This window comes from Carassius gibelio, chromosome A13 (genome assembly GCF_023724105.1).
Source record: "Carassius gibelio isolate Cgi1373 ecotype wild population from Czech Republic chromosome A13, carGib1.2-hapl.c, whole genome shotgun sequence".
Classification (NCBI taxonomy): domain Eukaryota; kingdom Metazoa; phylum Chordata; class Actinopteri; order Cypriniformes; family Cyprinidae; genus Carassius; species Carassius gibelio.
In genome coordinates, this window is record NC_068383.1 from 8,374,327 (window position 1) to 8,392,349 (window position 18,023).

At 37.1% G+C, this 18,023-nt stretch overlaps 2 protein-coding genes across 4 annotated transcripts in view; one reads left to right on the forward strand and one right to left on the reverse strand.

The window, feature by feature from the left end:
* LOC128026634 (WD repeat-containing protein 27) overlaps nt 1–5,653 on the reverse strand; it is a 38,876-nt gene extending 33,223 nt beyond the window's left edge. For all 3 annotated transcript variants that reach the window (XR_008186469.1, XM_052613882.1, XM_052613881.1), the window contains exons 1-9: nt 5,163–5,653; nt 4,871–5,035; nt 4,147–4,291; nt 3,846–3,970; nt 3,285–3,398; nt 3,053–3,104; nt 2,898–2,968; nt 2,687–2,813; nt 2,441–2,543 (exon numbers count right to left, since the gene is read on the reverse strand). Coding sequence is in view for 2 of the 3 variants with exons in the window: in XM_052613882.1 (XP_052469842.1) it covers nt 2,441–2,543; nt 2,687–2,813; nt 2,898–2,968; nt 3,053–3,104; nt 3,285–3,398; nt 3,846–3,970; nt 4,147–4,291; nt 4,871–5,017 (884 nt within the window). In the remaining variant the exon portion in view is untranslated. The remainder of the gene's footprint in view (nt 1–2,440; nt 2,544–2,686; nt 2,814–2,897; nt 2,969–3,052; nt 3,105–3,284; nt 3,399–3,845; nt 3,971–4,146; nt 4,292–4,870; nt 5,036–5,162) is intronic.
* Nucleotides 5,654–6,287: 634 nt separating this feature from the next.
* LOC128026051 (protein MEMO1) lies at nt 6,288–16,953 on the forward strand. The gene is made up of 9 exons (XM_052612767.1): nt 6,288–6,657; nt 9,146–9,227; nt 9,311–9,379; nt 9,486–9,598; nt 9,926–10,037; nt 11,673–11,815; nt 13,496–13,572; nt 14,461–14,565; nt 15,201–16,953. Exons 1-9 carry the CDS (start codon nt 6,597–6,599, stop codon nt 15,330–15,332), a joined length of 894 nt encoding a protein of 297 aa, XP_052468727.1. The 5' UTR covers nt 6,288–6,596; the 3' UTR covers nt 15,333–16,953.
* Nucleotides 16,954–18,023: the final 1,070 nt, after the last annotated feature.

The following is an 18,023-nucleotide window of genomic DNA, read 5'->3' on the forward strand; positions in this document are numbered from 1 at the left end:
ACTCATGTTCAGTAAAATACATCATGGAATCAAACAAAATTGTAACTTCCTAAAATTTATTTTTCACTTCTGCCAATAGTGTTTGAAATGTTTTACATTTTCAACATTGAGTCCATAAAACAAATAACAGCTAAACATCCAACAGACTCCTCTCTGAACACCTCTCTCTCTCTCTCTCTTTCTCAAAAACAGTTTACATACAACATTAAACTGTTACATTTCTCCTCTCTCTCTCTCTCTCTCTCTCTCTCTCTCACACACACACACACTCTCTCTCTCTCTCAGAGTATAGAATATAAATATGACGTATTTTCAGTTGTTTCATACTTTTTTTTGTTATGTACAGTACAGACCAAAAGTTTGGACACACCTTCTCATTCAAAGAGTTTTCTTTATTTTCATGACTATGAAAATTGTAGATTCACACAGAAGGCATCAAAACTATGAATTAACACATGTGGAATTATATATGGAATTATATACATAACAAAAAAGTGTGAAACAACCAAAAATATGTAATATTCTTGGTTCTTCAAAGTAGCCACTTTTTGTTTTGATTACTGCTTTGCACACTCTTGGCATTCTCTTGAGGAGCTTCAAGAGGTAGTCACCTGAAATGGTCTTCCAACAGTCTTGAAGGAGTTCCCCGAGAGATGTTTAGCACTTGTTGGCCCTTTTGCCTTCTGTCTGCGGTCCAGCTCGCCCCTAAACCATCTCGATTGGGTTCAGGTCCGGTGACTGTGGAGGGCAGGTCATCTGGCGCAGCGCCCCATCACTCTCCTTCTTGGTCAAATAGCCCTTGATGCCTTCAGTGTGACTCTACAATTTTCATATTCATGAAAATAAAGAAAACTCTTTGAATGAGAAGGTGTGTCCAAACTTTTGGTCTGTACTGTACTATATATATATATATGCACTTCTCATGATTAGGTAATCGCGGCAGCTACATTAATTTTTCTGATTAATTGTTTTGCTCTATGAGAAAGACAAGGTAACAAAATATTCGGGGCTTATGCCCCCTTAGCCCAGCCCTAGCGCCGCCCCTGGAATGAGTTTTTTGATTGCCTGCTAGCGGATCATTAGGGGCCGTTCACATCACGTCTTTTGCGCGCGCAAGTTCGTTATTTCCAATGTAGGCGCGCGGTATGCGCGCTCATAATGGAAGCAACGCGCGCGCGTCGCACCGCATCGAGTTAAAAACATCTAAACTTTTCAGAATGCCGCAAGCGCACCGCAGGTCATGTGACAATAACTAACCAATCAGCTTCATCCTTTCCCGTATCAACGTTGAAAGCTCAGCTAAGATGAAGGAACAGCTGTTCATAGCTGTATATGGATTGCCATTTTGAAACGAATTTAGTAGCAGAGCTACTGCGAGCGATTTTTATTGCTGCAAATCCATTTATCCTTTGCTGAAATTTCTACGTCTTCATTGAGAGAGAGCGTGTCATGGATGCTTAGCGACAGACGCCCCAGGAGCACTTCTGTCCGAGCGCTTTGGAAACAAGGAGAAAGCGGCGCGACTAGCGTTTTCCACGCGTTTTTAGGCACGAACTATTGAAGACAAAAGCGATGACCCTCGGTATCTCTCAGGCTGACATGTTGATGTGATGTGATATCTGATTTAAGTGGGCGTGGTGTGTGTAAGGTAGAGAGGGCATGACTGATGATAGTGTCCTGATCCAGTCACGACGCTATTCTCAGCCTGTGCTCCAGCTGAGTAATCAACTTTATTTAAAAAAAATAATTTATATATTTTATATTCAAACTGAAAACATTATGTGATTAACACTCAAGTCATTCAAGTCATCGTGTCTCAAGTCAAGTCAAGTCCCGAGTCTTTAACTTCCAAGTCCGAGTCGAGTCTCAAGTCCTAAAAATAGCGACTCGAGTCCAAGTCACCAAGTCACAAGTCCCCATGTCTGCTTTCTGGGTCTGCAGGCATTTCTCTACCAGTGTTTACAACATGATATTACAAATTTCAGCATATAATGGCATGATTTTCATGTGATGCAAAAGTTCTTGCAACCATCTTTTCATAACATTAACTGCTGTTTGGACAGCATGAAACCATAAATATGAGAATAATGACTTCCTAATTGGAAGTTTCCTCCAATGACCATAGGAATATCCATTGAAAAATGATTTCCTATGTCTGTGTAGACAGGTGTACCATGCTGTATATCACAGCCACAACTTCACAATGTCATGACATCTATAGTTATCCTGTTCTAATACATACTGTGTGTTTGTGAATACATTTTGGCCACCTAATAAGATTTGATCAATTACATGCTGCATTTGCAAACGAACAGCACTGATACTTTGGTATGCACAACATAACCTTCTCAAGTTTGCCTTACATCAATTGTTACCCCAAAAATTCAACAAGTGCTCAAGCAGATAAAGGTGAATAACAAAAACAGACGAAAGTCAGTACCTCTGCTGGAGGCTAGCATGACTGGAGAGCAGTTTCTGGGCCCAGATTTTCAGAACAGGCTTTGTTGTCTCCACTGTTCCTCTCACTTCATTACCAATCATTCCTATAAAAGCACACAGATGAGATTCAGTGAGACCTTTTTTACTTGAAGCAGATGTATCTTTTTCCGCAGTGAGGTAGGCACATGAAAAACAGTAGTTATACGCAGTCTGGAATGGATTGTGTCTTGTGGGTTTTTTTTCTAACCATCTGGACTATTTTGAGGTGAGCTGGATTTTCTGTGGTTTCTCTCATACTTCTGTTCGAGCTTCGAAAGGTCCAGTTTTGTCACCAAGCGGCATTTGTGGTCCACAGGGAGAGTGTAACACCAAAGCTTGAAAAACAAAGAGATTCAAACATATATAAAGTGATATATAGATTACACAAGAGAGGCTGAAAGTGTGTGTGTGTTACTCACCTGTCCATCACCAGACCCTGTGATGAACTGACTGCTTTGCTCCACGAAGAACAGACTAAGCAGTGGATACGCTGTGAAAAAAAAAAGAAAACTTCAGCATCTTCACAACCTCAATTTCTGTTGTTGAATATTGGTGTTAATAATTATAAACCGACCTGACAGGACAGCAGATTCAAAGAGTATATCTCCCTTCTTCACATCCCAAATCTAATACAAAAAAGAAAAAAAAGTCATATGCATATATATCTACTGTATATATAAAATATATATCTTACATTTATATCATACTGACCCCAAATGTTTGAACAGTAATACAACAAATACATGTCCATATTCAGGAGAGGTACAGTCAGGCTGTCCTGATTTGGGTTTGTATCATATCTGTACCTTAAATGTTCTGTCTTCTGAGATTGAGATGAGAAGATTAACGTCCCATGGACAGAACTCTGAGGCAGTCACAGGACCAAGATGAGCTTTCAAAACTCCAAGCACATCCTCTCTCTATAGGAAACACATATCCAGTAGCCCCAAGTTTAGGTTCTTTATTTAGAAATATCTTAATTGTTTTATCATTTAACTGAAACATGTTTTATTACATAATGCAAAGATGTTCTTAGGTTTAAGTGTGGCTTAAGCAGACAAATACTGTTTGAATGTGATCTGACCGTTTATTTCTGATATACAAGACAGAAGCCAACGAGGGGCTTATTGTGATTTTTTTTCATACACTAATTTACTGCTGGTTTCCTATGAGTATTTCAATGCTATCTCTCAATTTTATGGGTTGGTCAATCACAGTCTTGGTAACGGAATGTTCTCCATGCAGACTTTGTTCGCGTTTCATCTGGAGACGGGTCAAAAAGGCATTTGTTTCCTTTTTACTCTTTCAGCATAACTGCTTTTGTTTTCGATCCACTGAATAACAATTGTGTGCATGTTGTTTCATACCTCTGCATTCAACAGAAACACTCTGGAGCCTGAGCATGCGGCCAATCTTGCACTCAGTGAACACAGTGACAGATGCTCCACCTTGCCAAGCAATGTGCCAACAACTGTACCTGAGGCACTTACACCTGGAACACAGATGTCATGTTTGGGAGAGGAGATAAAAAAAAGTGTCTGACAGAGAATAGTGGCTACATTCTATTCTGGAGTAGAGCATTCTTAAGTGTGACAGTTTTATATGCTCTGCTGACAAGCAGATTTTTTCAGTCTGTTTTTGAATCAAGGTCTTTGCATGCATTATTACCTTCTCTGATCCGTCTGTAGCAGCGATCAATGTCCCAGACGATAACATAATCTTCAGAAGCACTGCAGAGGACGAGACGATCTCTCACCGTCCCAATTACCATGGCAGACACATCGCCATGGTGACCAGTGAGTTCCAAGGGAGGCTACAAGACACATTAAAATTACATTTTGATCTTTTGTTCCGTAACAATTTGGTTATATTTAATGTTAGAAATGATGGCACAATCATCTCTGATTTATATTTTTCCTCTCCCCACAACTAGATACACTCACACTCACACACACACACACACACACACACACACACACACACACACACACACACACACACACACACACACAATCTAAAATCTAATAAAAAAATATTGTCACAATCTTTACTTGAAAAAATAAAAAATAAAAATAAAATACAATAAAATACTGGCACAAATACTGTAAAGCTAAATGGCTATATTAACTCATCTTACCCCCCCCCCACCCCAAAATAAATAAATAAAATAAAATAAATAATAGATACATTGATATGGTATTGGTGTTACTTGCCTTCATTCATAATTCATAGTAAAAATTAATATTAATATTAATTTGGAAATTAAATGTGAAAATATATAATTTAGATGCAATTGATTACAGCTAATTTTGTGATTAATTAGTTTTTTTTAATCAACTGACAGTAATTATATATATTTGTTTGTTGAAAACAGATGTAGGTGAACAAAGACCTCCAGATTGTTGTTTTCGTAAATCCTGATACTGTTGTCCTGCCATGGGACTGCGCAGTGAGATGAACAGCAGGCCAGCTGCAGGTGGGACATTGGCTTGTTGCAAGGCACAGAGAACCTCTCAATAAAATACTGCACAGCAGCCATGGAGTCACCAATAATCCCCTGTAACAACACACAATGAGAAAATCTAAAGAGAAAACCATGCTTAAATGATTAGCAGGTGAAAATGACATCAAACTGTCGAGTTAAGACGAATCCGCTAGGTCGTCTGAAGGGTTACGGTACCCACCTGCTTTTTAACTGACCATCTGTTGAATACTAACGTTAGCCCTACGGTTTTTTAGTTTAAGGCCGTGTTTTGTGGAACGTGCTAATGACATCAGCTGCAAAAGTATTCCATTCATCACCTGAAATGTATTGCTGTTCAAGTATTATAAAAATGCAGCCTATATATAATTATACTATATGTAGTATTAGTAAACGAAACTCTAGTGTTTGGTCTGTGACCCAGAAGTTATTGCGTTCTTTGTTGCTTTGGAAACGGGACGGGACGGCACATCAGAAGGGACAATTGCTAACATAAAAACAGTCTCTGAAGTCTCTAAAGTCGTGTACTGTTGTTTTGCTTGTTCGGACGATTTTATTTTTTACAGCGAAAAGTGTACATGCTGACACGATACAGTAGAACTGTGAAAGTTGTGTTTCTCGGGCTTACTGCAAATATAATTTAATTTCTATAAAAACAATGAATGTTGTTAAAGTCTGATATAAAGACAAATAGCAGACAACGCCGACTCATTTATTTTACCTGGACACATCCATATTATTCGTAGCGCAGCAGATCTGTTTCCTGATTTATTATTCAAACAAACTTATTCTGTACAAACTGACTGTACCAGTAGTAGTTAAAAAAGGGAAGGTAATTCATTTTCTATGTAACGATGCCCTCTGGTGGTGAACTGCAGTCAATCAGAATATACAATGAAATTGAGTTCCAGAAACACACGCACACACACACACACACACACACGTCATAGGATGCTCTTGGAAAGAATATCCAGATTTTGTCCTTTTGTCTAGTTAAGTTATTGTATATATGTTTTAATTCAAGGTCATAACATAAATCCTTATAAAATTGGATAGATTTCAAAATTATAATTTTTTGCATGGTGTCAATGCTTTTTTAATCTGTTCACAATAACTGTCAATTATATAAAAGAGATGTGAAATTTTTCCAAAGTGTGCAATTAAAAAATAAATAAAAAAACCTAAAAAAAAAAATTATTCAACACCAAAAGCAATCATAAATGCGTTATCTACATATGCATCTTTTTGGAAACGCCCCTGATCCGAATCGACCAATCAGTCTTCCGTTTTAGCTAGTCAATCAATTCTCCCCGCCCAGTTTTCTGACAGGACGGAAGTCGAGATGGGCCAAACTAAACCATCCGGATAACAGAGACAAACTTGGTAGCGAGCGGATGAACTGGTCGGATCTTTGTTCTTTACAGCCTCAACCCTCAACCTCTTTATATTTTTGCGTTTCGTTACTTACATGTCTCACATTTATATCAAGATTATATAAAGTACTCCTTCCCTGGACACGCAGCTTCAAGCACAGGCATATACTTTTTGAGCTAGCATATTTTCCTAGTGTTTTTAGTTCATTCTTCCCCCACCGACAAGGTTTTATTGGACCAAGATAGGCGGCGCGGGCACCAAGATGTCGAACCGGATGGTGTGCAGAGAAGCGAGCCACGCCGGCAGCTGGTACACGGCCTCAGGTAACGTTAGAGCCAGAGACCCGAGAGCGGCCCGGGCCTGAGGTTCGGTGTGTGTGTGTGTGTGTGTGTGTGTGTGTGTGTGTGTGTGTGTGTGTGTGTGTTGTCTGGCAGTATCTCAAAACCTAGTGAGCTGTCTGTCTAGACAGCATTTTTTAGACGTTCAGTAGGCTCAAAAGTGCTGCCTAGGTAGGCAGCTCACTTTGTTTTTAGACAGAGCCTTTGCGATCAGCTGGGAATTGTTAAATAACTGCCTAAAATGGTTTAAAGTCAACAGGACGAGCTTCTTTATATTTGTACCTTTGTCTGAACTGGCGGTCTTTTAAAATGCTAACTAAAACACTTCTTTATTTAGCCAAATCACTTTAAAGCGATTTAATTCTGCTCCGCAATTAATCTAGAAAAATATATACGTTTCTAGACGTTATCTAGAAAAAAAGTTGCCCTCGGTCAAAAATTTGTCTGATGTAGTAGATGATTATTTCATGAATTAAGTTACTATAAATGTAAAAAATTGTTTGAATATGTATGTCTGCCTTTCATTGGGCAAACTAGAACCAAATTAATGTTTAATTCAGGGGCCATTATTGAAGTTGACCAGACTGTGTGTTTCTCTCAGATTTGCCTGTTGTTGTTTACGTTTGTGTTTCTGTTGTATATGTGTAGCTTCTCTGTGTGTAACAGCAGCTGAGAACAAAAAACAGATCAGCAGTTAGCTGATTAGCCTGTAGCCGGTGTGTATTAATCTCTCATACACGCCAACCACACAAACTAATACCACAGATTAATAAACCATCCACGCCAACTTTACCCAGCCTTAATTTTCCGGATCAGTAAATCCAGATAGATAAACTTATGTCGCAGTTCAGAAGGCTGGATTTACCCTGCTAACGGCTAAAGCTACTTAATGAAGTTCATATGACAGCTGTACATGACAGCTGTGTTTTATGGAGAATAAAATCTGTTTTTTCATTAGAATTGATGTCAAGTAATACTGTGTTTATTGTTATATTGATCAGCATGTATGCCCTGTTCCATTCCAGTAAATACAGGGAGCACAGTCAGCACATGAAAGTCTTTAGAGGGCCGGTGGTATTTTTTTCTCTCTCATGCAGTAACAAAGGCTGCATGGAAAAAGCCTAGTGCTACACATATACACACACACACACACACACACACACACACACACACCCTACAGAATCTAGTCTGCATTCTGCATGCTATCACCATCATTAGAGCTCTTGTGTGGTGGCTTTTGGTGTTTTGTTGACGCTTTTCCCCACACTGAGTAACTACAATAACATATATGACACATGACTTTTAGGTCTTCAGTTACAGTTTTCAGATCATGACTAGTTATTATTCATCTGGCAATGATAACTCTGGCTAGTTAACAGGACTGTTCAGTTGAGTTGGACAAATTGAACAGACAAAGTAAATGAATAATGGCAATTCTATATTTATACATTAAATTTTGGTTTATACCTGTATTATATATATGTATGTGTGTGTGTGTGTGTGTGTTTATACACACACACACACACATAACACATATAATTGATTTTTAAAACCCATTTTTGTATATACATTTTAGATTTGTTCTTTATATGTGCTAGAATAAATGATATACATAATCTCTTACATTGCATTATATAAAATCAGCTGTATTGCCACAATCAACCACTTAACTTTCTATATACTAATGTATTCATCAACCATACAAAGCCATGTCAGTCAGACACTAAAATGAATGCATTTGCACATGCATGAATATTCAGACGGGGCTGCTCTTTGGAATACCATTAGTGTTGTAATGGTATGATTCATTACAGTGTGGAGATTTGATTAATAACTGCTAAAATTTGACCAAAAGTGGTTGTATTCTTTTTATTCCTTTTACAGAATCAGCTAAACTTCATCTGTTCACTGGTTCTCAAAAATGTTATCTTGTTCTGTCAGACTCTGATAAGAGTTATTAGGACTGAGACAATGGCACTGTCTGAGGCTGAAATATCGCTGAAATCAACATTCAGGACAGCCATTTCACCTACTGAGTCATTGTTTGTTTGACTGATTTATAATCAGAAATGGAGAAATCCATTGAATGCTTGACTTTTTTGTGTGGTTTCAGTAAAACAATGAAAATTAGGGTTGAAATTGTGCTTATTGACAAACAAGCAAATTTTCATAGTGATATTTTTATATAACAGCAAAGTGAGAATTTTGTTTCGAATCTACCTGAACATTAGTTTTACACACTATTTGTCAGGACAACAATGCATAAAAATCACAATTATGTCTTCAGTAATATATTATAAATAGATTATAAACTTGTCATGCTTCAAAAATATTTCTACTTGGTGAAAATGATACTCTACAAAATACATCGGGGAGACACTGAAATAATTTTCCCAGCTGAAGTGTCAAAGTTTTAAAATTATGTCTGTATCTCTCATATCTGCTAATCACATTTTCCTGTCTTTACAATTAGGATCCCAGCTTAACGCACAACTGGAGAGCTGGCTATCTCAAGCACAATCTACAGCTGGTCCAGCTAGAGCCATTATAGCACCGTATGTGAAGTGAAAGCAGACAAACATCTTTTTTTGCTTCTGTTTCGGTTGTGATTCTAAAAACTGTCCACTGTCTTTTGCAGGCACGCTGGCTACACTTACTGCGGCGCGTGTGCCGCCCACGCCTACAAGCAGGTGGACCCCTCCATCACGTAAGTGTCCTTCCTGTCATCAGAGCTTCTTTAAATTCTCTAGAAGTAGCCGTAATGTTGAGTTTGCCATGGGGAGAGGTAACTGCAGCGCTCTCTTATTCATCAGTCGGAGGGTGTTCATACTCGGCCCCTCTCACCATGTGCCACTGTCTCGCTGTGCCCTCTCCCCCGCCGAGGTCTACAGAACGCCACTGTACGACCTGAGGATCGACCAGAAGGGTAAGGTATCTCATTTCATGTGCTGATTGAATAACAATGCACAGAAAGGTGTCACCCACAATGGGTTTTTTTTTTTATATCTGGCTCATTTGCTCTCAAGCGGAGCTTTGCAGAAGAGATTGCAACATTTTCAATTTGTAAATGATTAATTTGTTATTATGCGATAGTGTTGTGGCTATAAACACGACAAATGTGCAAGAGAAATAAGAGAGATAACCTTCTACTTGATGATGTTCATATTAATGAGGCTTTGTGTAATTATCTTTGTAACTCAGTGCAAAACACATTGGGCTTTAATTCTCCCTGCCCCATCTCTTTCTCTGGCAGTTTATGCTGATCTGTGGAAAACAGGCATGTTTGAGAGGATGAGTCTGCAGACAGATGAAGACGAACACAGCATTGAAATGCATCTGCCTTATACCGCTAAAGCCATGGAGAGGTAACCGCCAGATATTGAATGTCTTCATATGGACTGTGAAGGGAACAGTTCCACCCAAAAATAGAAATTCTGTGATCATTTGCTCATCATGATGTTGTGGAACACAAAAGAAAATACTTGGCAAATTATCTCAGTGTTTTCTTTTTGTTTTTGTCTCCACACAATGAAAGTCAAAGGTGGTTGAGTGTTGTTTTGGACCCTACTGACTTCCATGATGTGCACAAGATCTTCAAAAAATCTGAAACATTTTTGTGTTCTACTAAAGATAGTAAGTCATACAGGTTTAGGACAACATGAATTATCCACCGAATACCTCAGATTTTGGGAATACTCAATACTTAAACCATTTGAAAAACACTAACACTACCATTCAAAAGTTTTTTAAAAAGGATCTTTTAATATTCTTTTGTTTTTTGTTTTTTAACACCTAGAATTTAATACTTAAATTGTTAGATGTGACAGTAAAGAATTGTACTTTGTTACATTCGGTAAGTATATATTTCAAATAAATGAATTTTTTAAAACTTCATATTCCTCAAAGAATCCTGAAAAATCCAACACAATGTAAATACTGTTTTCAATACTGAGAATTCTGACATATGAGCACTAAATCAGCATATTAGCTTTATTTCTAATGGATCATGTGACACTAAAGACTCATGTGACGCTTTGTCATCACAGGAATAAATTACATTTTAAAATGTACGTAAATATAACACAGTTATTCTTAATTGTAATATATTGGACAGTATTTGCGTATTTTTATTTATTTGTTTATTGTTTTTAAGTGAATATAACTTTGGTAAGCATAAGAGACTTCTTTTAAAATCATAAAATCTTACAGACCTTTTCTCTGAAGGAACCCAGTGTGTTTATTAGTGGTACTTGACAGTTGTACATATATAACATCATCATAGGTGTTGCATGCAAAGTCACACCTTTTGCTTTTTAACCTTGTGTCAGTGTTGTGTATGGCATAACATATATTATGATATGATATTATATGATATGGCCCATTGTGCGTCCCTCTGATTATCTTATGTATCTCTCTAGAAGACATAAATGTATTTGTGTAGGAAAGAATCTTCCCAGACTATGTAAATGTAAAGAGAAGGAAGAAGGATTTATCAAGGTTTCACCTCATCTCTACGCAGAGGCCACGAGTAGCATTATTGGACCCATAGTGTTATATCACACTCTCATGCTCATTCATCTCTGCCAGGTCCAATAATTATGTTGTCAGGATCTGTTTACCTAGTGGAGTGCCTCTAATTACTTTTCTGTGATGGATGTTCTGTTGTGTTTTTATATATATATATATATATATATATATATATATATATATCTATATCTATATCTATGTCTATATCTATATCTATATATATCTATACATTTGGGATTTTTTTTTTTTCCCCAAGCAGAGCAAGTTTTTAAACTTTTTCTTTTTTTTTTTATTCTCGCATCTCAGCAATTTGGGAAACTAAATTCTTTACAGAGCTATTGATTTGACATTGCCATGGATTGCAAGTAATGCAAAATGTATTGTCAAAAGAATATTTATAAAGATGCAAATGTCAAATCTCCATCTGGGACATGACAAATGATTCTGTTCTGTGATTTGTTTTTCAAAAACAGCCATAAAGATGAGTTCAGCATCGTCCCTGTGCTGGTGGGAGCTCTGAGTGAATCTAAAGAGCAGGAATATGGCAAGCTGCTTAGCAAATACCTGGCTGACCCTTCTAATCTTTTCATCATCTCTTCTGACTTCTGCCACTGGGGTTTGTGTCCACTCACACACTTTTAATTAATTACTTTTAATTAACCGTCAAAAAAACGGAAAATAGTTCATATCAATTATATATAGTCAGACGAATGTCAGATGAAGAATTTGCTGTTTTTTGATGATCTGTATTGCTGACAAGATAAGTCTTAACTTTCAGTAGTTCTAGTATTGATGACAACTTTTTATTCAGTATTAGTTTTGTCATATACACATTACAGTACATGCATATTTATGCATCGTATAGAGCTGAAAGATTAATCAAACGCGATTAATCGCGATTGTCATGCACAATTAGTCAGTAAATCTGGTTCTGTGAATCAGGGGAAGCAGCATTTACTACTAAGCTGTAGCTCTCTGACAGGCTATGCAAAATCATGTTCATACGCGAATAAGATATAATTGTAGGATTATGAAATTGATGAAATCGTTCGCAAACATTACAGCTGTTTGCATGACTGCTGTTTGCATCTACTCATTTAACTACAGCTCTGTGTAGTAAATTGTTCTCTGTCTCAGAGCACATGAAAATACCACATTTAATAACATCCAAATTCACTTCATAACATCGGTCTAGTGTTTGAAATCCTTTTGTAAGATGATGTGGCTTCTTAAACTGGACAATTAAGGCACACAATAGTTCATTGTATTCTAAGCAGTGATAAAGGCTATTTCGATTAGCATTTCATTATAGATATACTTTATTGTGATAAATTTTAATAAGTACTCAGATAAACCATGTATTGTCATAGTCATGTGTTTATTAGTAAATTTGAATCAATAAAAGCAGTTAAATCTTCTGTTCATTTAGCTGCAGCAATAGGCATTTACTGGATTTCTTCTTCGGGGCATATTTGGATTTTCAGCAAGAGTGCTCTCTGGCCTTCGGATGGAAATTTACTACTTATCACAGAACTGTGCTTCATTGAAAGATCCGCGTGATGATCAGAGCTTCTGCCTAATCGCGATTTACTTTCGATTAATTGTGCAGCCCTACTATACATATGTAGATACACTCACACACACATTGGTTTGGTATTGCTTATACATATTTATATATATTGCTTATTCACTCTAAATTGTAATGTAGACACATGCATTTTCTGCTGCTTTGAGACAATGTGTATTTTGTTTAGCCGGTAAAAATTACTGTTATTGTCTTCTTGCATTATTGACAAACTTTTTTATTTTCCTGTTTAACACTAAAGCTGCTTTTACACAACCAGTATTGTATAACACGCTGTACAAATAAAGATGACTTGACTTGCTTTGTAAAAAGCACTATACAAATAAAATTGAATTATGCTATACTTTTTTGGAATTATGTAAAAACATTTGGGAAGGCAAAATTCTTATTAACCCTAAATCAAATGTTGCTCAAATTAATGATAACAAAAGCAGCAGGAATCTGGTAAAGAAGATACACATGCTTTCATTTCTCATCCACATCATGTCGCATTACAGACATTCTCTCCACCCTCACACTCTCCATCAATATGATAGACTTGCCAGAAACACAAGCTGCCTACTACCTACATAAGCAGCATCCCAGAGTTAAACCTAATAAGTGAGTGGTTTGGGATGTTTTAAATAGGTAGGAAGTTGGTACCCATACAATTATCCCTAATGAAGGTCTTTTTGGTGCCTCCTCTTGATAACTTTTTCATATATTCTGCAGGTCAACGATTCCGTTACACCTACTACGATGAAAGTCAAGGAGAGATCTATAGATCTATCGAGCACCTTGACAAAATGGTAAACCTGTTTCTATTCCCCTTTGCTCCTGGAAACTCACTTAATGTCTGAAATATGAGGCTCACTTGCAATAAAGTCTTTTTAAGACAAGTCATGTTATTCAGTGGCCGTCTTTAAACTCCTGTTGGGCATGCAAGTGCAACTCTGATCTCTTTGAATGGGAAAACATAAAATTCTCCAAAACTATTCACTAAGTTTACAATTAAATTTAATATTTGAACAACAGTTTTATAAATGTTGTTAACTTTGCTCAAATAGCGTTATAAAAAGATTATTTTTCAGTTTAGATCAGCCAGTTTCTCTAGCAACCGGCAGCTACAGTGATGTGCTGACTTTACTGATTAGCGATTGATTCTTATATTCAGAAGGCGGGGCTTCCTGCGATTGAGCAGCCATAATGAGCGTTCCATTTTTCCCCATTTAGAACTATACAAGTGACACGTCTTGGGTATTCTATAGTCTTTACTTGCAAGTGGCCCATTCTGGTTTGGGGTACACAATGTGCTAATCTATTGGTGGTTCTATAAAAAAAAAAGGGTGAGGAATTTTTCTTTGTAAGAAATCAAAGAAGTCATTGTTATGGATAATGTGACATGGAAGTCTGTGATTCAAAGAGTGACTTTAATACTTTCCAACCATGACAGTCTGTCAAATAGCAGATGTTCTTAGAAACCCAAACCCAAACAAATAACAAAAAAGTTATTTTGGCCCTGTATGGTAATTTACTGGAGAAGGACCGTGTTTGAACTACACCAAATGTCAAATCCAATATTAGAGAGTCATAAATAAAACTAAAATAAAAATTACAACATTATTAATGCCAGTAATGTTGGTTTTGTTGATGTCAGTAAAATGCATGCATGTTAATTTCCTTTTTTTTATTTTTAGGGAATGGGTATTATAGAACAGTTGGACCCCATCTCCTTTAGCAATTATTTGAAGAAATATCATAATACTATTTGTGGTCGTCATCCCATCGGCGTTCTTCTAAATGTAAGTACCTAATAAGTGATTCATATGAAAGTAGGGCTAGCCGATATCCAACGATATGATCATGCGCACCTAATCAGTAAATCTGGTTCCGTGATTAGCACTAAATCGCCATCACCTGCTTTTAAATGGAGCAGCATTTAATAGACAAAGCTACGCAATATTGCGTTCATTATCCCAGATGTATCGCCTTCAATAATGAATGCGATATTGCGTAGTTTGTCAGTGATCTACGGCTCTGTCTATTAAGTGCCCCTTCATTTGAAAGCAGGTGATGGCGATTTGGAGCTAATCACGGAACCAGATTTAATGATTAAATGTGCATGATCATATTGTTAGATATAGGTCTGGGCGATATGTGAAAGTCTATATACATTTTCCCCAGACAGGACATTTTATTTGGCAAACTGCTGTTGACTCAAACGCAAAAGCCAAATAATGCAGATAATGGACAGTCAGTTAGCATGGTAATTAGTCTAGCACTTAACTGTCACAGAGCTTTTATTAATGTACCCCCCCCCCCCCCCAACTAATGTTTTGCTAACTACCCGCTCTTTTATTATGAAGCTTTTTAAGATTGTGAGTCTAAAAGTATCTCTTTAGTGTTGACTCTCCATTGATTCTCCTCACTCCATCAGGCCGTGGCGGAATTGAAAAAGAACGGCATAGACATGAACTTCTCTTTCCTAAACTATGCGCAGTCGAGCCAGTGCCGAAACTGGTCGGACAGCTCTGTGAGTTACGCTGCTGGAGCTCTCATCGTTCATTGAGGTGAACTTTCCCAGGAGCCGCAGAGCCTCCTAGAAGACCCCAGCCCCTCCAACCCGTCCCGTTCCTGACCACGTATCCCCATCCTCCCCCACCTCTTCTATAGGAAGGACATACAAAGTTTGTCGCAGCTGGGATTCCTAATACATACCCCTAATTCAGATGTAATGTTAGGTACTAACCTCCTCTTCTTACAGCTTTCCCCCTACCCTGTTTTCCACGTGAGGCAACTTGGATGATGCTATAGCTTGAAGTACAGCTGCAGTTTTTTGGGTGTTGCAAGGTCAGATTTTTGGTGGTTGTTTTTTTTTTTTTTTTTTTTGTATTGTCGGTTGGGGGGTCTTAATGAGGCAAAATCCACTTTTGACCCTCCAAAGGGATGTTAGGTGTCCAAAGAGCCCTTTTGTAATTTAAAAGAAAGACACATTTAAAGTTTAAATAAAGTAAATAAAACCATAGACATTGGCCTCGTTTTACAAGTCTGCATATGTAATCTACATAATGTCTCACTTATTAATAAATAATGAAAAGAGGAAGTTGACGGAATGAAACACGCAGTGTCCACCTTGAGAATTGTAGTAATAGCTATTGCGTTGGTCCTGTTGTAGTTTTTAAAGGGCTACACAATACCCACTAACCCTCACTGTTCTGGATATACCAAAAATGTTTTTCTTTCATCTACTCTTTTATTGAAGTCAAATTAAAGTATTTTTTCTTCTTATATTCTGTTGTTTATTTTCTCTTTGTGATTTAGTTTTCTAGTTTTACTATGTGTTTGACATATCTCAAACTGTGTGGAAGCATGTAGTAGTGTTTGAAGGCTACAGGTAGTGCAGTACAGGTGGACCCTTTTCAGACTGCCTTCAGACTGGCCATTCTGTCTCATCAACCCTCAAATATTTTAATCGTAGGGTGAGGGTTGGTGGGATGGATGGGATTTATATTGGGCGTTTTATTTTCAAATGCAAGTTAGCAGCCATGTTTAACATCTGAGAAGTAGTTAGTTATACACATCTGTATCAAGGAACCGCCAGAGGTGGATTTTCTGAATGGCATTTTGTCTGGCTTTCCTCATTATCCCATCTACTCCAGGCCTCCCAAAGAGCACAATGCAATGAGATATTTCCTGGTTGACCGTTGGAAGGAAAACGGCGAGGCTCCTCTACATCCGATCCTCAAACATAAAACAGACAAAGCATGTCATACCATGCAGATGTGCCTTGGGTCAGTATTAAACATGTTTATTTATTTTTTTCGGGTCCTGTGCTTTCCACCCTTCATTAACCAACTAAAAAATCTTGATTGTCTCGGTTGAATCAGTTCTTACTGTTTTCAAAGTAGGGGAAGAGATTCATCATTTTCACCTAGCACAACACCTGTTCTTGTACTGTTACAATTGTTTAAAAAAAAATTTATGTTAGTACTGTTTATTATTATTCAAACTATTATTGCATAAAGATTAACAGTTCTCACATTGTCAAACCTATGTCGCAGTTAATTGAAGCGCTCCTCAGTGGAGTCATTTTTGAATCTCAGGTTACATTGAAGCATTACTGAATTCTCGCCAGATAAGACTGATACAGTATGTTACAAAGAAACAATAAAGTGTAATGACAAAATGAACTATGCTGTGGTGTGTCTTTGACTTGTCTTATCATTTGCGATTGCTTTCTGTGTTTATGACATGATTACGAGGAGTTTGTGACTGAGCTAGTGGAGTCAGAGTTGGCCAAGATTAATTCAAGATGCCATTTATTAAAACACAAGTCTTGTGCTTAAGATGCAGTCTTTCTGCCATTCATTTGATCAAAAGCAACTGTAAAGACATTTATAAAGATAAAAAAATACTTTTGAAAGAATCCGGTCATAAATTTGTCACAGTTTGTACAGAAAAATTAAGCAGCACAACTGTTGTCAACACTGATAATAATATGAATTGTTTATTGAGGAGCAAATCAGTATATTAGAATGATTTCTGAGGGATCATATGACACTGAAGACTGGAGTAATGATGCAAAAAAATGTAGCTTTACCATCATAGGAATAAAATACATACATATATATTAAAATAGAAAACAGTTATTTGAAATTGTAATATTATTTCTCAATATTATTGTTTTTACTTGTACTGACTTGTAAAATGCAGCCTTGGTGAGAGTTAGAGACTTCTTTCAAAAAATATCAAAAGAAAAAATTCTTAACAACTCCCAACTTTTGAATGGCAATATAAGGGCTTAAATTAATAAAAGCAGACACATGAAATGCTTTTCCTGAATTGCTTTTGAAGACATACTTTTGTACTGAAAACAGACCCGTCACGCACTACTTTGCCAGCCTCATGGAATCATCACATTATCGTGCATTTACTCTAAATGGGAAGAGGATGCAAGACAGTGCATCTGCATGGCAGACCAGTTTACCTTTTAATTTTGTGTGCTATGCAGCAAAATTCCTGTGGGATGAGAACTTCCTGTTTATTTTTGGTTTATTTCTTTAGATAGATGTTGACTGGTTTAGATATCAAAGGTCATAAAACAATCCCAGGCTCCTTATTTTTAGAAGCAGGGGCTAAGGAAATTAAAAGTGGATTTATCTGCCACTCATTTCTTTTGGGTGTTATAAGTAAAAGCTCTACGGCTATTCTGATGTGTTGTTTTTTCACCTTTTCTATTAGTTTAAAGTTTGAATTCTAA

Bases quoted from the DNA above. Each gene is read 5' to 3' on its own strand.
- LOC128026051 (XM_052612767.1), top strand. From the start codon at position 6,597: ATGTCGAACCGGATGGTGTGCAGAGAAGCGAGCCACGCCGGCAGCTGG. The intron at 9,599-9,925 runs GTAAGGTATCTC...TTTCTCTGGCAG, and splicing joins CCTGAGGATCGACCAGAAGG to TTTATGCTGATCTGTGGAAA. The intron at 11,816-13,495 runs GTTTGTGTCCAC...TATATTCTGCAG, and splicing joins TTCTGACTTCTGCCACTGGG to GTCAACGATTCCGTTACACC.